Below are 22,387 nucleotides of genomic sequence, written 5' to 3'. Positions count from 1 at the left end.
TTTCTTTGCGTGGCACATTGCGAGGTGTTGATGTGCTCCCAGGAGAGCTGCAGGGTGGGCTGGGGGAACAATGATGCCTTGTCTCTACGCATCTCTTGCTCCAGTGAATCCCTTTTGCTTTGGAAAGGAATGGGGACAGGGTGAGTTTAGCCAGAGCTGGCAGCAGCCCAGTCCAGCCCCTGCTGTATCTGGGAAGGGGGCTGGAGCTGTGTCCCCATCCGCTCTGGCAGTATCACACAGCAGGCTGGAAGGGCTATGTGTCCTTTCCAGTGGCACTGTGTCCTTGTTCTTTCTTTTCTGAATGGCCTTTTAATCTCAGAAGTGTCTCTCCTTTCTCTGTCTCAGAGACCTCGCTGTCCCCGGCTTTCCTCAGGAGGGACAATGCTATTTCTGTGGCCTCCATACCAAATGAGGGCTATTTCTGCTTTCCTCCCAGACTGAACCTCAGAACTGGTAGTTATTTGTTTTGCTGACACAAGTACTGTATTGGCTCAGTGAGTGTGTGACAGGATTGCTCCCTTGTTCCCAAAGAGCTTCCAAGGAGGCAGGTGAGTGCCTGAGTAGGGGATGACCCTCAGCAGGGTGCCAGCACCTGCAGCCTTACCCCTTCCTACCACTCTTCCGTCTGCAAAGGGACCACAGGCTGGACAGCGGCTCCTATCAGGAAGATGCTGAGAGCCATGGGCTGGCAGGGCTTTGCCCCCCATCCAGTATGTGCCCTGTGCCAGGCTGTGCCTCCTCTCTGTACCTCACACAACAAATGTGGCCAAACTCCCCGACTACCTCGTGAGGAGGAGGAGGGCAGCCGGGAGGTTCGTACCCTGAGCTTGGCCGCAGGGCGCATCACTCCAGCAGCCAAAGACCAACCTCCCTCCTTCCCACCACCGATGCAGCAGCAAGGAGGGGTATCACCATGGCTGGGGGCAGGAGAATCGGGTGCTGTGAGGTCCTTGCAGCTCAGCACATCCTTGGCAGGCTGGAGGTCCTCCCTGCACCCCGCAGGCTCTCAAAGCCCGTTTGTTTGTCTGTCTTGCTATATCATGTAAGTGTGTATAAATCGACATTACTGTGGGAGGGTGGGGGGGTCAGCAGAAGATAGATGTAGCCGTGTAAATGCCGTATCTATACTTTCACCATAATGGGGTTGATTTCTTTTTTAATTCGGTGGGGTTTTGGGGTTGATTTTTTTTTTTAGCATTTTTGTTTGAGGTTTGGTTTTTTTTTAAGAAATAAACAGAAATTGCTTGACTGGTTTCAAGCACCCCTTGTGACCCCGTGTCTGGCTGGTGTATGTCTGGTGTGCTGTATGATGGCTGTCATAGATGTAACTTAGGCAAAAGTAGGTATCAGATCCCAGAGCCCAAGTGGCTTCTGGCAGGGGGTTGTGTATGGTATTTCATGCATACAGTGCTTGGGAAGGCTAGGCAAGAAGGAGGAAAAGGAGATGGAAGAGCATCTTCTGCTGGCCTGGCTCACTGCTGCCCAGCCTGGGATAGGTAAGCCTCTTCCACACTCGTTCCGTGGCTTTCAGGTGGCCATAACCCACCTACCCCACACAGATCCTGCAAGGGCTGGAGATTTGGGCATCATCAGTCATTGCTCAACACTTGAGCTGACAGAACACTAACAAGGGGCTTCAGCCATGGGAGGCTTGGTTTGGGCTGATACTTGCAGCATGGTACCCAGGCTGGCAGGGGACTGCAGGTGCAGGTGATGGGAGCGGGCAGTGGTCCTCCATCTTCACACTAATGCTAAGTGTGGTGCAAAGTCACTCTGTGGCCTGAGACTGGTAGTATCAGCCTGTTGGCAGCTCGCAGGGATCAGCTCTCTGGATAAACTGAGGCAGCAGGGTTTATAAAAAGGCCTTTTGGTGTAAACAGCCATCCGGGCTCCTTTGCCACCTGCGGCTTGTGAGGTTTTCCATGCAAACACTTAACTGTGGCCGCGTTCTTGCCAGGGCAGAGTTATGAATGAATTCTTCCACCCTGCTTTAGACCACATCCGAGGCTGCCTGACTGGTATCTGGCTTCAGCTGGTCACATTTAGAGATATAAACAGTTTAGAGAGCAGCCTTCTGCTGGCCTCTGCTTGTGAAATAGCGAGCCAGGTATTGCTGCAAACCAAACAAAAAAAAAAAAAAAGCCAAAATAAAACAACCCTTAAAAAAAACACCCCAAAACAAACAAACAGAAGAAAAAAAAAAAAGAAAAAGAAAAACAGAAGAAAAGGAAAAGCAGCCCTCCTGTCTGTGCCTGCATCACCCTTTCCCTGGCCAGCCACCGTGGTCCCCAGGCTGCCACAGCATCAGCACAAGCACAAGAGTGGGGCCACACCTGCAGCTGCCTTGCTCGAGATGGTGCAGGTTGGGTGAGGAGTTTGGGGCACCTGGAGAGGGCATCTGCCACAGGACACCCTGCTTTAGTGCAGTGAGCAGCCCAACTTGGAGGGGTTTGCAAGGTTAAACAAGCCAGGAATGCCCCCTGCCCTGCCCATCAAGGGACTGCGCAGCCAGTATGCAGTGTCCTCCCAGGAGCGATGCAAAGCTCACGCAAGGTATCTGAAGCGCATACCATTAATTTTTCTGAAGCAGAGGTGCCTGAACTTGAACAGCGGTGGCTGCCTCTGCGCATTAATAGTGCCACGCTTTGGAAATAAAGGATTTATTCACCCTCCAGTTCAAACACTTTAAACGCCCAGGAGCACGCTTTACAAGCCAAAGTTTTATTTGTTTCATAAACAAGTAAAATTATATTAATGTAAAACAGATAAATGGACAAAAGTAAAACACACAGCACTGAACACAACGCTATAGAGCACTGACATGTAGAAGTGCAGTTCCCTCCCTCGTGCGATGCCCTCCCACCCCCCAGGTCCCCCAGATGATTTGCTTGAAAAGCCTAATACAGAGGTCCAGAATCTGATTCAGCTTAAACGTGATGTACGGGTCACAGTACTGAATCATAAAGGTAACGATAGGAGAGTAACTGTCTCAGAAAGGGGGAAGGTAAAAGAGTTTCCCCCATCTCTTCTTTTTCTTTCTTCCTTTTGTCAATTTTTAAACAAATAGGTTGGGGTGGGGGGAACCATGGAAATAAAACACTTTTTCACTCCAATATATATATAAAAAAGCAGGATTCTCAGTGAACACAAAATTCTATAAAACTACCATTGATCTGTGTTGTTTTTTTTCCCCCGGATATTTTTTTTTTTTTCTTTTTAAAATTTGCTTTAAAAAGGATAAAAAGTGCACGGACACCCTTATAAGGCACAAACAGATCTTCTGTACAAATCATATATCGTCGGACTGTTTATAAAATAATAGCAATACGAGTACTAACAATTAAGTCTGTGAGAGGCTACCTTTTCCTGGCAATCCTTGGTTTTTAAGAAGCCTATTCTGGAACATTCCTGTTGCTCTCGGATAGGCAGGGCGGCACGTCCACTGCTCTCACCTCCCGCTCGCTGCACGGCTGCACTCTGGACCTTCACTGAGCTGCCTCCCTTGCTGGTCCAACTGGATGCTGCCCTTGTGGAAATGGAACTGGGCTGCTACAGCAAAAACACCACCTCTGCAGTGTCCTGAACAGCTCAGACACAGCCTGGGGTGGATTCAGTATTCCTCCTTGCTGGATTTAAGCACAAAAAAGGAAAGAGAGCTACACCAAAGAAAACCCCACCCCAGGCATGCAAATAGCCCAGTCCATTGAGGACCTGAAGTGTCAGCCAAGCACATGGGCTCTGCTCTGCCCGCACACCCACTGAAAAGGACCAGACACCCCTGAAACCAGCACAGCAGCCCCAGGGATGGACACTGGCATTTGCTAGCCCAGACCAGCCCCAAGCTAACATCACTTCCTGTGGATACAGACAACTTCCCTTGAATGCTTCATCATGCGAAAGCTTCCCACTGCAGCCCGCCCACCAGGCAGGTGCCAACCCAACCTGGCCTTTCATCACCGGCTCACATACTTTGCCATCATCATGCTCTTAGTGCTGCACCCACTGACCACAGCCAGATCCTGATCTGCCATAGCATGATCGGGGAGGTCTCTGTGAAGGCAACGCCTGCGGTCCCCGGGCAGAGGGGCTGGACAAGGCTCCAGCTTGGAAAGATGCCCTCGCTGCCACCTTTTGCAAAGGTGTAAGTAAGTGAACTCGTGCCACAGATGCAGTGCCAGTGGCTCTGCTGAGGGCTGGGCATGCTCGGCAGCATCACAGCCAGTGGCATGAGCCAAGTTTCCCTAAAGGGCTCTGGAAAGCCAGCAGGCTCTCGTGCCGATGCAGCAGGGCAATGGGCAAGAGATCTCATGCTACAGCAGCCTCTCATTTATACACGGAATTAAAATGTTATTTAGCTCTTCAAGATAAAAAAACCCCAAAGTTTTTCTCCGTGCTCTGTGAGCCGGCAGCACAGCACTGCAGGAGGAGGATGAGCTGCTCCTCAGTGTGCCCTCCTGATGGTGGAGCGGGGCTGGGATGGGGCCAAGTGCTGGCTGGTAACAAGTGCAGCACTGGTGGCACCACCAAGTGCCAGCACTGTGAGAGGTGGCAGCACACCCATGGCTACAGCACCTTGGAGGAGAGAGTAAATGGCAAGGCAAGGTGACAGACACCAGCAAAGTCAGGCTGCCCCTCTGGGCCCTGAAACCCTGAACATACAGGGGTTGCTATTCTTTTTCCTTTATTTTGGACAAAAATATGGTAATTGCACCTTTCTGGAGAAAGCTGTTCCTATGCACTTGGTGGCACAAGGTCATCGAGCTAAAGTGACACCAGCCCCTATCTTATCCTATCACTTGCATCTTCTCTTTTCCCCTCTTTACAAACCTGGACCAGTTGGAGACCAACCAGGCGCAGGCTGAAGGACTGGACAGGAGCCACACAAGTGGGCAGAGGACGGAGAACAGAGGGTAGCTCCTGCAGGAGCAGAAGGAGAACATCAAGATCCTCAAACCAGCACCAAGAATGCATGTTCAGATGCTGCCCAGCTCATCCAGGTTGCTGCTGCTTGTAGCTAATATCACAGCTGAAACCCATTTACCTTCTAAGTCTCAACATCTGCTAACAGTCCCAGGAATGAAAAATCATTCCTTCTCCCAGGTGAAGCTAGTGAGATACACCCCTGTTCGTCTCAACAAGTTCTCATCTGCTGTTGGGACACAGTGTCTGGGCAGCTGGGAGCTGTGCCAGGAAACCTGGAAAGGCAGGAGAAAGAGCAGGTAAAATCAGCAGGTACAGTCCCTAGAAAAAAGCTAAATCTGCTGGGACTGGGACAGAAATCAGTTTCTCACCACGGGCTCCAAAAAGTCCCTGTGGTGGGCAGGAGAAAGGCTGAGCCCTGCTGCAGTACTGGCAGCAGGGGAAGGGCTAGGGGAGGCGAGCCAGGCAGGACAGTGTGAGATGGCAGCTACACCGCCTGCGAAGAGGAGCAGAGGAAAATGCAGGCACTGTGTGCCTGGAGGAGTCAAACACCATCGCTGCAGATGATGGTAGCCCCGTGCTTTTTCTGAGCTAGGACTGCAGTGTGCCTGTCCAAACGCCCCGCTCATCCACAGGCTGCAATGCATGGCTTCAGCAGCCAGCCATACGGCAGCGCCTGAACAGCCCATCACTGCTGCTCACCGCTCCATCACTGCTGCTGCAGCAGCTGGGGCTCTCGGGGGGCTCATGCTCCTCACGGCTAGCCTGTGGCTGCTCCATGGGTCTCAGCCTCCCTGGCCAGAAGTCCCTGCTCTGCCATAGAAAGCAAAAGCTGCTTTGTCTAAGCTGCTTTATTCAAAGCCAGACCAGCTTCTCCATGTGCCCCAGAACCCTGCTCAAGGGGGGCAAAACCCAAACTAAACAAGAGAGAATCTGTCTGTGCTACTATTTTGGCCTCAGCTAATTCCCCTTACATGGATGAACATGACATTTCCAGACCAGTTTTGTCCACTTTGAACCCTCCCACTGGGCCTTGTCTAATTTTATCCCACCACAGCACAAGCACCTGGCAGCAGACCAGAGCTGTTGGGGTTTTGGGGTTGGGAAGCCCAGTGGCACCCAGCACTGACCAAGTAAGTGGCAACCTCCCCTTCCCAACACGCACCACAGCAAGAGCCTCCTTCTCTGGAGGAAGAAGCGAAAAAAGAGCCTTTGCACGGGAAATTTCTCATTTGCAGCTGGGTCGGATCCAGACCGCGATTCCCCGGATTCACCCATGGGCACACAGCCTGGCCGGCACGGCAGCCGTGCCTTTGAGCCCCACGTGATCCTCAGCTCAATTTGATCCCTGAATTGTGCCCTACCAGTCAAATAAGGAAACACAGATAACGAGCCACTTGATAACGACTGACCAGCACGATAACCCATAAGCAGGGACGGAAAGGCATGGTTACTGCTAGCGGTGTTCCCCCATCCTACGGCCCGAGCCGGGCGCTACGGGCGGTATATCTTAATAACATCTTTGATGACCCGTCGGCAGATTGGGCAGCAGGCATTGAGCTGCTTCTTCAGCTTAAGACCGCAGGTGTTGCAGAGGCACATGTGTCCGCAGGTGTAGATCACCGTGTCCACCTCGTTGTCAAAGCAAACGGTGCATTCTCCGTTCTTGCTGCTTGCTGGCTCCGGAGGGGGGAAAACGGGAGAGATAGGGGGGCTCAGGGGGGAGCTCGGAGCAGTCACTGTGAAAGAGAAGGAAGGAATAAGATCATTTAGTCATCAGGATGGTGCAAGCCTGAGACTGTACAACACACACTCAAGTCAATTTTTAAGGCTCTTCCTTCCTTAGTCACTGCCTGGCTCATTTGCCAAACAAATCTCAGCGTATCCTAATTGGTAGCACAGGTACAGCCCCGGGCAGAGCTTACCATCCTTTTTGTACAGACAGAGCAAGCACAGCGCACCAGGGCTTACCCAAGCAGGGCTGTGATTCTGCACACCCATTTCATGGTATGAGTGTGCAGAGCCCCACTCTCCTCCAAAGGAGCCATGCTCCATTAAGGGTGCTCCTGCATCTCACCAGCCATACTGGGTGGCAGCAGCACGTGCCAAACACCAACATGTGAGCAGTTATGCGGGTATCCCTGGCAGTGGAGCCCTGATAGTGCAGAAAGCAGCGGTCTGGGTGCTGTAAGATCCTCAGACATGATACCACACCTCCAACTACTGCAGCACTGCTGCTCCAGCAAGCGCAGCCCTGCAGGGACTTGCTTCCATTAGACAAAGTGGGAAGCAACGTGCAGCCTTTCCTCAGGCCATGAAAATCTTCCCACCACTTTGTTTCTTTCCAATTACTTCTGTTGGTATTGCAGATGTAACATCTGCCCCATAACCTTGCCCTGCTGCCTCGTGTAACCCCAGCACCGTGCTCAGATCCCTGACTTGGCACGTGGGCTCTCCTTACCCAGTGATGACTCTGAAGCAGATGATGACCTGTTCACGCTGAAGGCCATGTCTGAGTCGCTGTCGTACTGCGAGCCACCAGGTGATCCTGAGGGAGAGACGGTCACTGGGCTGGACTGCACAGTGCCTGCAAACACAGGAGAGAGCTGAGCCCACTGTGGCGCCGATGGATGCCCAAAGCCCAGGTAAATGCCCCTCAGTCCTCAGTGCTTTAGGGTAAAGCCCAGCTGCTGTGTTAAGTGCTGCCCCTTAGTATGATGCAGGTGCATGATTATGGATGTGACCTCCAGGGCCTGGACCTCACGATGCCGTTGTACAATGTCTGATCAGTGTTTCAGTGAAGCAAGAACCAGTTATCTGACAGCCATTGTTTAGGGTGTAAAGTTCCTTCCCCATGGTCCTGATCTCTCCAGCAGCAGTGGCCACTAGCTACCACTGTCTCAGTGGCAGCTGGGAAAGGGCATTGCTTTAAATAAGAAAAACTTGATTTACAAAGTCATCACCATCTGTTTTCTGATAGAATCCTTAACTTAGAAAGGAGAAGCACTGTAACTGGTCACCAGCAACAGCTCAACATTGAAATGGCATCTGATATTCAAACTGTGGCAGTGCCTGGGGAGTGATTACTGTCTATCAGCAGCACATGTGATTAAACCAGAGCTCACAAAAATCATTGCCCTTACCAAGGCAGGAGTTTAATACCTGTCAGCTAAAATAGTGGGTTTATAAAGAATCCTTTTTAAAAACAAACCATCCGAAAACCAGCTGTGTCCCCCCCAAGCCTGCTGCTTATTTTATCTCTCAAGTCTCATCCTTTTCTGGGGTACTTGTATAAGCTGCATCCATGTGAGAGCTACCAAGTCCCACACACTCTTGTTTGCAAACACAAGGTGAGATAAGGAGCTGCTTCCTAACACCGGTGACCACCTTGTAAAGGGAACACTGGGAATGCAAACCCTTAGCTCCTGTTCTTGCCCAGGAAAATTCACCAGCCATGAGCTCCCCATTGTCATTCCACTTGGCTGCACTTACCCAGTATTTTCAGCTGATTGATTACACCATGGATTGTAAAAAACACCCAGAGAGACTGCGAGGTGTCCACGCACATCAGCATCCCTCGGCTGCCTCCATTCACCCCGTGGTGCACCTCCCCGTTCGGCAAGACCATGAAGCTGAGGATGTCGCCGTTGTTGAGGACCGGGAACGCTCGGTAAACCACCCAGTACTCCTTGCGGTCCAAGAGAAAGTCTGGATCTGCTGGGAGCTCATTTGTCCGTAAAGTACTCGGATCACAAGAAGTGATGCCGAATGAAAGGGCCCCATAGTATGGCAACCCAAGATGTCCTACTTCCACAAAGAGGCTTTCACCAATGTGCAAAGGCCGGTCAGAAAACACCAAAGTCCTATTGCTTTCTTGCCAGTTGGTGCATGCAACCATCCGGTCCTGAGAAAAGGTGATGTCAGGTCCACGGGTGGGATGGAATCGCAGGTCTGTGTCCAGGAAGGCTGGGACCCCATGGGCATGCTGCCGCCGGTTTGGGCAACATGGGATGATGTGGTTGTCTGTCGCAAGTCCTGGTACCCGACTTAGGTTTAGGTTTGCAATTTTGGCCACCACTTGGTTGTTCTCCAGTTCGTTGTTATTGAAATTGGCTGAATCATGGTTGCTCTGTGGAAGGCAAGTGCTGAGACGGGCAGAGCTGAGACGAGCAGTGGTCATGGTCTCCGCAAACATGCTATCTGTGAGATAAACACAGTGATAAGGGACATTAGAGAAAGATAAAATTGCATACTTTTCTTGTTACAATTGCTATTATTTCAGCCTAGAGACTATCTGAATTCTGTTCCTTTGAATGGAAAAACAATGGGAAAATTAGCCAGAGGTCAACCATTAATGAAGAGCTAGGAGTGGAGAGTCGCTTGTGGAGAGGGCAGAGAAATAGCTGCATCTCAGCACTGGCTGAGGAAAAACAAGTGTCGTGAAGTACCCATGTAATCTGGGAGCTCCTTGCACTAGTGAACTGGGAAAAGCTGTAAACCAGTGTGGTCCTACAGCTTCCTCAGTAGAGGAGTCTAATAGCTTTGATGTTACTCTGTAGAAGAAAGAAACGTCTCAATGTCTTGTTGTCCAAAGGTCTTGTGCAAACCAAATCCCAAGCACAGTGATGGGAGAAGTACAAGCATGAATAGCATTCTTTCACACTCCTTACAGAGGTGCCTAGGCATAGATGTGTTCAAGAGAGGTCATTTTACCTGTCTTGGATTTCAAGCTTTGTACCTCAGGGGTGTTCACAGCACTGCAGAGATTTTCAATAGAGAATCTGGCACAAAATCTACTTGCTGCAGGTGTTACGAAGAAGATTTTTACAGCAGGGAGTTTATTTCATCCTTTGACAGCAAAGGGAAAGCCAGGATGCTGACTCTTGATTTCACAGATTTTCAAGTTGGCCATGCCAGGCTGGGGGAGGATTTAAAGGTGTGGAAAGGTTCAGGAGTGCTCTTCTTTCTACCTCCAGCACTGCCCAGGGCAGCTTGGACACTTAACTTGGCATTAACTAGATGGGCAAAGTCAAAGCACGTAGCAGTTAAGAGTGTGTGAATGAAGCACACTCCTGGTCTTCCCAAAGATGGAGTGAGAAGAAGCATCCCAGCACTAACACTGCCTGCTCCTTGGAGGAGAAAATCACCAGCAGGAAAACCACCCAAATCCATCCAGCAGCTGCAAAGCAGGGGCTGCCTTTGCTCAGAATCCTGTTCAGGAGAGGCCATTGGTGTCAGTTGATGGCTGGCTTCCAGCAAGTACAAGATACCTGTCAAGAAATGCTCCACAGAGGAGAAAAACATGCCCAAGCTTCATGCTGCTGAAAGATGCATTTTGTGACCTGTGTATTTCATGGCTTTCTCGACTTGCAAAATTTTATGAGGAAGAGACAGTGAAAGAAACATGTCTGCTATAACACCATCACATCTGTAGCAAGGAGGCTGGGTCTCCTGGTATCACAGATGAGCATCGCCCTGATTCCTGCAGCGGTTTGTGGGGCTGGGCACTTTGATTAAAGAAATATATAACAAATCAGAGTACAGGTGCCCTCAGACTGAGCCCTTCCCTCTGCATAACTGGATGCGGCAGGCAGGACTGGTGGGAGAGGGGGCAGAAATAAACTACATTTTGTTTCTCTAACTACAATCAAATGAGGAAGAAGGACCACTCTGTATTGGCCAGAAGCGGCCGCACTGGCCAATACAGCAAATGCTCTTTCACCTCTGTGATGAGCACCAGAAACTGGAGTGTGTCACAAGTGCAATTACAGGATAAGCTGCTGGTAAGGTTTAATTACACATTTGAGGCAGAGCAGGCAGGGCAAAGTATTGTTTATGTGTAGCCTTCTTGCCTGCAAAATAATTGGCACCATTCAGAAGAATATGTGATGAAGCTGTCTGCCCACTGGACTAACCATTTCACAGCTTACGGCTGGTGTCTGCTGCGTGTGAGGAGAGAGGCACCATCCCCTCGAGCAGGTGCAGCGTAGTTTGGCTGTTAAAACTAAATCAGCTCCCTGGAGCCTCTGGGAAATGGCAGCACTCTTGTATTTTAAAAGGATTCCCTGTGGTTTAGACCAGTTCAAAACACTCCATCTGACACTGAATTCATTTGAAATTTCAGTGCTCTAAAAGTCACGAAAGGAAAGTCATTCCATGGCAATTGGCTCGGTTTGCTGATGGGAACAAATTCATCCCCTCCTGCAGCCCTCCTCAAGGATGGTGCTTGTAAATCAGTCAGGCACCACCTGAGTGCAGCAATCTGTTTAGGGGTGAGGGCAGGTATGGCCCATGATGGCAAGGATCCCAAAGCACACAGGAGCTCACACTACATTTTCTCATCACTCTTCAGTTGGTGGGCTGTATCCTGTGCTGCAGTCAGTGCTTTGCAGACATAGAGCAATGTCCATGTGTAAGGGAAGATTAAGTTGGGTTTCATCTGCAAACACAGCTTGTTAAACTGCCAGCCTAGGTAGGGATCAAGGCCAAGGGTTGAGAAAGGGGCTGAGGAAAAGCACCACAAAACTCTTGAGGAATGGGTGGTAGCTTTCCAGCGGACTAACAGTACCTGATAGCTGGGAAAGAACAGGGGAAGCCAGAACTGGTCACCTTTGTCTCTTCAGTCCCTAGGACCTTGCTGTAAAGCAGCACCATATTTTTCCATGCCATAGCACCATATTTAGCTCAGAAAAAGCTGGATAAAGTTACATGTAAAGATTTCCATTTATCCCTTCATGTGACCGCTACAACGCACAGCCTTAGGGATTTCCATCACTGACATCTCTGAAATATATTGCTTTCTGGTTCTCCACTGCTGGCAAAAGAAAAATGGTTAATTCGAGGTACAAAACCAACAGAAGAGCAACCCACAGGCCAAAACACACACTTACCTAGTATTTGCACTTCATGGGTAATTCCATAGACGTCTATGAGCGCCCAGAGGGGACCAGAAACTTTAATACCACAGTGAAACAATATTGGCTCCTCATCATTAATACTGTAGAAGACTCTCCCATGACGGTCAACCCAGAAGGCTAAGATATTGTCTCTCACAGCAAACCTCTCCGGCAAAGCTTTCGCCCAGTATCCGGGTCTGGTCACTAGGTCTGGACAGGCGTACTTTGGTATCTCGTCAGAGCTCATCTGTGATGGGTCATGAATGGTGAAGCCGAAGCGCAGGGCCCCGCTCCAGCCATGGTGCACAGCCACCAGCTTCAGCCTGACTTTCTCATAGAGGTGGATGGGCCGGTTGGTGAAGGTGACTCCGTTGCAGAAACTGTTCCTCCGCGTGGCCTTGCGGGAGTGAGCATCCAGACGCACGTTCTTGCCTTTGGCTTGGGAGTGGAAACGCGGCGGCTCCGTGATAGCGAGGACCGAGCGTCTCTCATGGCTGCTGTTAGGCAAGCTGTAGTAGGGGCGGCTGGAGACGGAGCGGGTCGGGTGGCTTGTGTCTGCAAAAGGAGAAACCAGCGGCTCTGTTAGAAGTGCTTGACCCAAGCCATATGTTAGCTCAGCCTGGACAACTGCTGCTTGCCACGCATGCTTTGCATTACCCGCTGGGAACCTCAGTATTTAATCTTAACTTGTTGTGCTTGGCCACAATCTGCTCTTTGTTGCAGCAACTGTGCCCTCGGCTTTATGCAAATATAAGGCAAATGTAGCTCTGGGGGCAAAGGTCAGGCACCTTCCCTGCTATGCCCTGCAAAGCTGGGTATAAATTAACATCCTTTTGTTCCCATCAGATGCATCCTATTGCACTCAGAAAGGCTTAACACTTGTGACTGTGGCTTTGAGCTTCCTATTTGCAATGCATGTGCTGCTAAATCACCAGCTGGTGGCCAGAGACACACTGAGACTTGAGGCTGTTAAGATCAGAGGTGCTCAAAATGAGCATGGATGTAGGATACTGATTTTTGTGGGACATTCAGCCACTGGATTCTCTGTCCCTTAATTTTGTAATGATGAACAGGAGCTTTTGAACAACAAAAATAAACCAAGACATTTAGCAGCTGGAACACTACCTCTGCATCACCAGACTGTTCTTCCAGAACGTCCAACCCAGCCCCTGATTCAGCTATCAGATGCAACTGGCACATTAAGGAACATTTCCTCCTGCAAAACCTTGCCTTTACACAGAACCTCCCATTTGAGCTCAAAGCACTTTATAAATGATGATTGTTTTCAGCTTCACAGCACCACAGATGGCACAGAAATCCTGCCATCCCCATTTTGCAGATGGGAGAATTTATGGGTGAGATCTTGCAGCATTTAAAGTCAATAACAATTTCGAGACCAATTTCAAGAGCAGCAGATTTAAGGCCTAAAGTGAAGTTCACACAAGCATGAAGTACAAATGAAAAAAGCTCAACTTTTAATCTTAAGCCTTAGCTATAAGTTCCCTGAGGAGGAGGCAATCTCTTCTGCATATCCTGTACACACAGGGTCTTGCTCAAGGACCTGGGCTCCCATGACCACCACCACAATGTCACGGAGACTTTGATTTCCCCATTTCCCACCTACTCCACCACTCCTCCTCTTTGCAGATTCTGAAAGCAAAAGCGGAAGGCATCCTGGGTGCTCAGAGTCATCCTGTTAAATATAAACCTGCACACACTTATTCTGAAATGCTTTGCCACATTTGAGGTTTAGAAGCTGTCTGCCTGGCCCTTGCTTCAAACTGCTTCCTCCTCTGTGTAACCCCTGGCTTTGCATCGTGACAAGGGAAGGATTTTCTGATGCTTTTCTCTTTTGGAAAGAAACACCAGAGGATGCCGGGAGCTCAGCTGGAAAGCTGGAAGGAGACCTGCAGTTGTTACACCTTTTATTGCAAGCGTATACCAGATAGGGCAGCAAGACACTGGGACTTGCATTCATGTCTGAACTACTAGAGGCTTTGAGCAACCGCTGCCTTCGTGAATGCAAGAGAAGAGGGGTCGTAGGCAAGATCTGAACACAGGATTAGCCCTTGTAATGAAGCATCTGCAGCAGGAGTCAGAGCTATAAAGGAAGAAAAAGCTCCTGTTTACATCAAGATAAAAAAGGCAACCCTAAATTGTGACAGGCACACACAGTGGCTAAATAAAAGGTCTTTTGTATCTCTTCATTCACCCTGCACGTGACAATCGCTGCATAGCACAAGGTAATGGTTAACCCTGTCGTACAGTGATGTAAATAAATACATCTTTGTTCTTACACCAGGGGGGTGTTTGCTATTTCCATGCCATGAAGGCAGAGTCCCTGGGGGAGACAGGGAGCAGAGAAGACCCCCTTGGCTGTTAAATCCTCTCAGGGCAGTTCCCCTGCCCAGCATAGCACCTCCACTCAAAGCAGTGTTGCTGGCCAGGCTTCCCCCCATGCTCTCTCAGTGCAGGAGAGGGTTTCCTGGGTCTGTGGGGTCAGCCTTGGCCATGCTCACATGAGGTGTGGGTATTTCTCTTGGGTATTCCCAGGAGAAATCTCATTTCTTGCCTCCTGAAGAGCTAAAATGCAGAACATGGCTGCTCTCAGCACAGACCCACCCGCAGCTCATGTGGGTGCTGCTCCATGTGTCTGCCTGGAAATGTTCCTGACAAATGATGCTGCTGCGGAGGAAATAGGCTTTGGGGTTTCCTTAGCAGAGAGAGGCATGATGGCATGAACCCAGCCAGCACATAGCAGTGGCAAGTGACCCTGAGAGGCGAGCGGTGATCCGCTCCTGGCCACGCTTCCCCACGCCGGCTCCCTGTTTTACATCTGGATTCACTGAGCCTTTGTGCTGTCCAGCTGGAACACGGCTTAAAGCAAAGCCACCAATGGGTGCTGCTGGGAGACAGCCTCACCATGTAGAGAAGCCATCCACTGAGCTGCATTATTCTTCTAAAATGGTTAAGAACAACTTCCCTGCGAAAGCGAGTACCCTGGCCTCAGTGTGTTGGCTAGGAGGAGGAAGGAGGGAAGAGGACTTTTGTTCTCCTCTCTGCTATCATAAGAAACCTCTGCTTTCCACCCCCTGTGCAGCACCAGCCTTCCTCCCACATTGACCTGCTGCATAAAAGACTTGTGTAAAGACAGAGCATGGCAGGATGCGATGCCTCCGGCGCAGCTCCCGGGCAGGTACTTCCCACACTGAAAGAACGGGGGACCGAGGTGGGAGTGACAGTGCCAAGCAGCACAACTGCCAGAAGAGCAATGACACAGACACCCACTTCAAACACAGCTTTGGGTCCATCCTGTCAGAGAGGAACTTGGGGCCAGGGTTTGGCTTTGTTTTGTTTTGGAGTTTTTTTGAAAACAGGAAAGCATATTGTGGCGAAACAATAGGAAAATCCCCAGAAGGAAATGAATGGATAATTTATTTATAATGCCGTTCCCCCTCACATGAACACCTGCCGGTTGCCACCAGGAATAAAACCTGACATAACCCAAGGCAGCAGAGGCAGAGCTTTCCCACTGAAATACGCCTGAAGCTGAGCCTGGGCGCGTGCCTTACTCATTATGTTCTGGCGGGGACTCAGCAAGCTCAACAGGATGTTTGTGCCTTTGAATTGCCCTAATTTGCAGCTCGGCTTCCATAGTTTGGATCACATTTCAGTTCCTCTGCCACTTCTCCCAACCCCTCCTGTCTGTACTCCTGCCCAAAAGACCGTCAGTGGGATAATGACAGCCAAGCTCGTGGCAGAAACATCACCTTACCCAAGGGTGCCTGATGCCGTGACAGGCAGCTAAAAGCTACGCCAACTCTTCTTTTCAGCTATGAGATTCATACAAAGCTTTAAGCAAGTAATTTCTTCTCTTTATGCCTCACTTCCCCGCCTCAGAGAGAGTAATAGTATTCCTCCACCTCGCAGGAAGCTAAAAGGATTAAAAAATATAAGGTTCTCAAATACTTCAAACCCTGAGTGCTGTAAGCATGCCAGCAGGCTGGCTACATCATCAAACAGGACACAAACCCACTGGGTTTATCATGTCCTGAGGTCCCATCCAGTATTTTGCTTCTTTTCATTCCAGAGTTTCCCATTTTACATCCCTATTCTCACCAACTGCAAACATGATGCTTGCAGCACGAGTCCCTCAAACATACAAGCAGAGCTTCAGCAAATATGAAATAAGCCAAGAAAATGGAAGAAAAAGCTCAGCTGAAGGATTAAGGATGGTGTAGGTCTCTTCACTGAAACCTGCAAAAGAAACCCTTTTGGCGAGGCAGCATTTCCATTTACATCCTTATGGTGTCACATGGGAAGTGCTCAAACAGATTTGGATTATGGGGGCCCATGTTCTCAACTGCAAGTAGCTGTCACACATCTGAAACTTCACCTGCTCTCCAAAAGGACAGCACATTTATTTCTTAGGTTATGCTGACCTTTGGAGGGGTATTTTAACGAACATGCACTTTGCATTTCAAAAAGGTACAGCAAGCAGACCCTGGACAAACCCCACATATTTATCATGGTTCCAGTTCTAATAATAAACATTTTTTCACGCATTTGTTCACAGCATCAGGTTTGCTGTGGCACTGAAATCCCACTGACAGCAGCAGGCAATATTCAGCACAAGAGCCCTCTTCACAGCTGCTGCTCTCCTGAGGAGGCTGCTTAGCTGGGGAATTGACCTTAAGCCAGATTGATCCCGTCTTCACTTGCCCTGAGAAGCCAGGCAGGAATAATACCACAGACAGCCCTAAAACAAGAGAGAAGAGCATAATGTTCAAGGAGACCAGAGCTACAGCAGAGAGCTACAGCAAGGGCAGCATGACGGAGGAGGAGAGCACTGCCTTCCTGATATACCACCAATAAATCTATGGTCTGCATCAAAAGACATTGCCTGGGTCCCACAGCCCTTTCCTGAGGAACCTCTGCAGGTAAATCCATGACAAAAGATGTGCAGGGTCACAAGGCAAGCAAATTACGAGGCACCCAGGTGCCAAACAGGGATGCATACTGGATAAAGCAAGGATGTCAAGGGGACCACTACCCCATGGGTGAACAGCTCACAGGAGATAGAGACTCATCAGCAGGCAACTGGAGCATAGTTTCCCTGTGCTGTTCAGAGAAAAGGCCCAAGGGAGTGGTGTGCAGCCTGAAACGTGTTAACGCCCGCTGCACAGGAGAAAGGGAATCCACCAAACACACCCCTGCCTTATCTATATGGCTGCTTTATCTGTAACATTAGAACTTTTTCCTATTACAGTAGATAGGTGGCTGCTGCTGCAACAACCCTGTTGAACATTAAACGAGGCATCTGAAGAGAGGGGGCAGGTGGCTTCTGCTTTGAAACAGGAAAATTCCAACAGGTAGGGACAACAAGGTCAAGTTTACTGCATGATCACAAGCTTGCAGAAACAACCCTCATGGAACAAAAGTCAATCACAGTGGTCCAGTAAAAGCATAGTCCTCGCCGTGCTCATCCCTTGCTGTGCTCATCCCTCTGCATCTTTACTGCTGGAGATGATGCAGCTGCACATGTGCACAGGGCTGGAGCCTCACTGGAGGCTGGAAGAAGCAGGCTAGGCTGTTACTGCAGATAACAAACGCTAACAGCAACACAAAACAGGATTCTGCTGCGCCGCGATCTTATCTTCTGAGAACAAGAGATAAAAATCTGTTCACATATAAATTTAGTGCATTGCCTAGACATCCTTTTTTTTAATACAGAAAACGTGTTGGGGACCTCTGTGGGAAGCACTGGTGTCGCCTATTCCACGCTCACCAGTGTGAATTTATGAAGTCAGGCTACCGAATCCACTACAAGGCTGCTACAAAAGAATTGGCCTCATTTCTGGACATCCTGCTGGCTCCAGCACTGGGAAACTCAACTTGACAATTAATAAATATACCCCATTTAGATCCCTGTGGTTTGCATGACCAGTCCAGAGCCCTGCTTTGATGTAAAGCATTGAAGTCCCCTGACCAGGTCCCTAACCTGAGATGAATTTCCAGGGAGTTAAAAACCCTCACATGGTTCACTTGCAATAGTGATGCAGAAATTGAGGCATTAAGGGGAGACAGAAGAGCTTGTTGGGAATTGCAGGAAGTGTGACATTTTTAAGAGACTAATTTGGGAAGGAGGGAGGAGGGAAGGCAGAAGTTGTTTTTTCATTCAAAGAAGGTGTGTTGTGGCACTGAGGTAACTCACTGCAAAAATCTAATGAACATGCAACATTTTTCATTGCAAAAGGGTCCAGAAAAATCCCTGGCAAAGAACAGGGACTGACTTCAAGCTCGCAAAATCAAGTAGTGCCTGTCTCCACAAGGATTTTCAAATGAGAAAACCCTCTTGCTTCAGTGGCTATTGCTTGAGACAAAACATTTTAGGGGGATTTAAAAACCAAAAAGCTATAATCTATTTCATTTTCCTAAGCAGAGACTAATGAGACAATGATGTCTTCTAGGCATTCCTCCATAAAAGCAGAGAGATATTTGCCACCAGCATTAGGCAACGTTCTTCTGTTTTGATCCTTTTTCTCAAACCAGCAAACACAGGCAATTCCAGCAGGACCTTGGAGTATTTTCCAGGCTGCTCCATCCCCTGTCTCCCACCATGTCCTAGAGAAATGAGCTCCTGCATCACTGCTCCTTTCAAATTAAGCCCTTTGCTTGCAGTGGGGAGCTCATAAGAAAGCAAAGTTCAACCACATCATTTAAAAGAACGGTTGCCTTGACAGGAAAGCCAACGCCAAGCCTTAGCTCTCCTGGTTAACCGCACATCACATCATGACACCAGCAACAGAGCCAAAAGACAGCAAGTGCAGCTGAAGCACCAATGACTGTCTCCAAGACCCACCAGCTGGCTCAAAGCAGAAAATAAACCATGACAGAAGGCCTGCTCTGAGGATGAAAAGTGCTGACAGCAAATCTTCTATGACCCAGAAGTGATCACAGAACCCTAAAGACTGGGGAGAGCCAGCGCTCTCCCAGATCAGGCAGGAATGCTTTCCCAAACCCACTTCCAGACCTTCTGCTTGACTTTGCTTTTTGGTGGTAAGGGAAATCAAACTTGGCACAAAGCAAGCCAGCTCATGACTGATGGTGTGGCATTGTCAGAGCAAAGTAGGGAGCCCTGAGCTAAACCAATCTGGTCTTGTGGATCAGGCTGTAGAAGCAGGGTCTGCTATTAAGAAGTCTGCTGCTGGGTCTGCAAGTATTGGTGAGTCCACCTACGTTCACTTCTGTCTCTCTCTTCCCCCGTCTCTCTCCTGTTGTGCCTCTCACTGAGCGCATGCATGAATTTTGCTGCAAAGTTGGCCCCATCTTTATTACAGGCTTTTAGTTCTCCTGAATATAAATAGCACTAAGAATACACAGAAGCCAGCGATTAAGCACAGAAAAAAATCTCCTCTCCCCCGTATTATTAGCAAATCTGGGTCAATGAGTCTGCAACTCTAGTAACAAATTCTTAGACTTGGTTAATGAGAGACAGAGCGGGAGGGAGAGGGATGGAGAAAAGGCAGGGTTCGTGCCATAATCCCTGCTTAAGTCTTTTGGTGCAAGCGATGAAAGCAGCTGCATGATAGATGAGGAGCCTTGGAAATGGCATGGCTGATTGTAATCTGTTATAGGGCCTCGACACCCAAGTCCACTGGCTCATGTCAGTCAGAGGGCCATGGTCGCAAGCCAAAGAGCTTTGAAAGATGTCAGGGATTTAAAATTCATAAAATATGGGATGCAAAACTAAATGAAACTTTTGGCTACTGGCTTAAGATAAAAACATCTTGTCAAAAACAATCAGTCAGCCGCTCTTACTATAGCTCTTACTGTGAATTTTGGACCATATTCTCACTAATACACTGCATATGCAACACATATGATTTCATACACCAGAAGAGCAAACCTGTGACTCTGACTTGATGTATTATGTTTTTACAAAGTCGTTACCTTCTTTAGAAAGTGAAGTTTAACCTGGGGAGAACAGAGGGCTGCTCAGCTCACTTCATCTTCTAGTCCTAAACTCAGAGTCCATAGCACAGGCTTGGGAGGTGATCAAAAGCAAAGAGAAGTTGACATCTGTTTGAGCAACTTCACAAATGGTTTCGGAAGACTGCAAGGTTGGAAAACTAAGTATTTTCCAAATCTAAATGTTCAGCTTCTCAGTCAGAGATTAGAATATGTATTTTTGTGATTTATTATTTTTACTGTTTTCTAGAAACAGACAATAAAGTGCACCATAAAGCAGAAACCACTAAAATACTTCAGGCTGGAAAGACTGGTCAGGAGGAATGAACTTAGAAGGAGATTCAAAGATGGGGGAGAGGAGTAGAGATGTGAACGAAAACCCTCATGCTCTCTGAGGTGATTGGGTTCTGCTTTGATTTACTACATGGATTCCAATTTCCATGGATTTACAATGCTAAGGCCAACATCCAAGGCTCCCATTTCAACAGCGCTTTGCTGATGTGTCAACCACCATTTTCTTCATGCACTCCCCTTTTCCACAGCCTGACTCAAGGACAGTCCCACAGAACATAGAACCATAGAACAGTTAGGGTTCAGGGCATCTTTTTCTTTAATGACTGCTCCACTTCTCAGTGGCTTTAGTGGCTACACATGGCTCAAATATGGATTTTCATGGCATCAAGACAGAGAGATAGTCTTAATTTAAGGGATGTTGTGCCACTGGGGTCTGTCTCAGAGATCCCTTCCCCCCTGTTCCAGGCCAGCAGCATTCACTGCTCAGCAGAGATGTCAGAGACAGCCTAAAAGCACCCCAAGAGACCCAAAAAACATTTTATATCAGTGAGTGCTGCTCATCCCTTGAGTCCTGAGGCCACCACATGTGGCCCTCACTTTGAGCCAGGGATGGACCCTGCTGTTGTGTCTGCAGGAGACCCATCAGATCAATCACTGCACAGAAAAGGTCCTCATTAAAGTATTTTTCACAGATTAAAAAATTAATATGGGCTGGTCTCCTTGTCCCCAATTCCTCTCTATTCATTAATTCCTCACTTCTAAGACAAATTTTCCCCTACAGACAGTATAAACAGCCCAGAAGTGTTTTTCAGAGCAATGTTTTATGTTGAAAAGCATGGTTCTGAACAGGTGTTTTCCTTTTCCAATCATGACTGCAATTTGCTGAAGAGTTACAAGAATATGTGAGTGGTGTAATCACTGACATTGAAATGGTCCATGCCCTCACCCTCTCCTCTCACTGCCGGAGGAGCACGTAACCACCATTAATGCAAATAGACTCCCTGTTTCCATTGAACCTCTTTTCTTCTGACCAGCTGTACCAAGTCATCTGCACTGGGGATTTATAAATAGTGACCATGTCATTCCAATGTTAATAGCTTTTAATGAAATTGGAGAATGAAACACATTCCCTTTTAATATCCTCAGAGCAGCAATTTTATTCCATCCCCTGCTTTCAATACAGGGCTCATGGAAAGAGCTGGAGTTTGGCACATCCTCTCCAACAGCCTGTCAATGTGTTGCTTCCAGCACAGACAGGAACAAAAAGAGGGAAAGAATTTTGTTGTCTCTCTAATGCAGGAAACCCACCCATCCCCTACAGACCAGTAGCGTCACAGCACTGCACCAGGAAGGCAGCTTGTGAAACAGAGAGAAAAAAGATGTGAAGAGTAATAGTAGTAATTTAGCTTCACTTTCGATGCATTGTTCTCTGTGAAAACACTCTAAAAGCCGGTGTTGACGTTATCTTCATCCCTCTGAATTTGGACCGCATACAATTTAGACTTATGCTCTTCCCACCTCCAAAAGGGATGTCTGGAGAAAGGCCAGTACATAAGATGCGATGTCAGCAAGCTCCCCAGGTTTGCATGCATGCTGTACTGTACCACTCTACACTGAGCTGTATTGCTGGTGACTCGGCATGGGGTGTGATGCTCCAGCAGAGAAGAGCTAAGCCTGTTTTCCACACTCAGTAAAAACACAAGGAAACTTTCCCATAAGCACAGGAATTGTCCAGAAGTAGAGAGGAAGAAAAGCTGCAGATGAAGGGTGAGATCAGCACTCACAGCAACGCTACAGGCGCAGAAAAGAGAGCCTGGCCATTCATCTCTGCCTTCAGCTTTTTCCAAGAAAACCTTATGATAAAAGGAACAAATCTGCTATTTTGCTTTGCCTCAAATTTGCTACAGAAGCCTCTTTCGTCTTTATCTCCTCTCTTCATAGTGGTTCTAAGGGTCTCTTTCTTTTTCTCCTCCTAATTACAACTTCTCTGTACTCAAACTACAGGAAAGGATTCAGTTTAAAAGAAACAACGGTGGAGCTATTTCAGTATAAACAGGGATGGATAACCAGAGAGACATTAAACTTAATGGTGGCACCCATACGGAGCTTTTGATCTGTCCTAAGGGAGTCACAGAATCATAGGAAAAGGGGAAAAAAGGCCTTTCAGAAGGTGTTCTTTCTAGCAAGCCCTGCTCTCAACATGGTGCAGCATTTTTAAACGTTGTCCACAGTTCCTTTTGTATTTACACACAGTTTAAACAGTGATCTGGCAGCAAGAAGGGAAAATGCTTTGGGAGGAACGCATG

At 48.4% G+C, this 22,387-nt stretch overlaps 1 protein-coding gene across 2 annotated transcripts in view; it reads right to left on the bottom strand.

The window, feature by feature from the left end:
* Window positions 1–6,414: 6,414 nt before the first annotated feature.
* NEURL1B (neuralized E3 ubiquitin protein ligase 1B) overlaps window positions 6,415–22,387 on the bottom strand; it is a gene marked incomplete at both ends in the record, with an annotated part of 93,124 nt that continues 77,151 nt past the window's right edge. Inside the window, 4 exons of one of the 2 annotated variants that reach the window (XM_080626851.1) lie at window positions 6,415–6,659; window positions 7,382–7,507; window positions 8,413–9,120; window positions 11,811–12,371. In XM_080626851.1, coding sequence (XP_080482977.1) covers window positions 6,415–6,659; window positions 7,382–7,507; window positions 8,413–9,120; window positions 11,811–12,371 — 1,640 coding nt within the window. The remainder of the gene's footprint in view (window positions 6,660–7,381; window positions 7,508–8,412; window positions 9,121–11,810; window positions 12,372–22,387) is intronic. The other variant, XM_080626852.1, reaches the window with a different exon arrangement.

The sequence above is a fragment of the Psittacula echo genome, assembly GCF_963264785.1.
Source record: "Psittacula echo genome assembly, chromosome: 11".
Lineage (NCBI taxonomy): Eukaryota > Metazoa > Chordata > Aves > Psittaciformes > Psittacidae > Psittacula > Psittacula echo.
The sequence above is the reverse complement of the archived record's forward strand: the minus strand, read 5'-3'. Positions and strand labels throughout refer to the sequence as shown.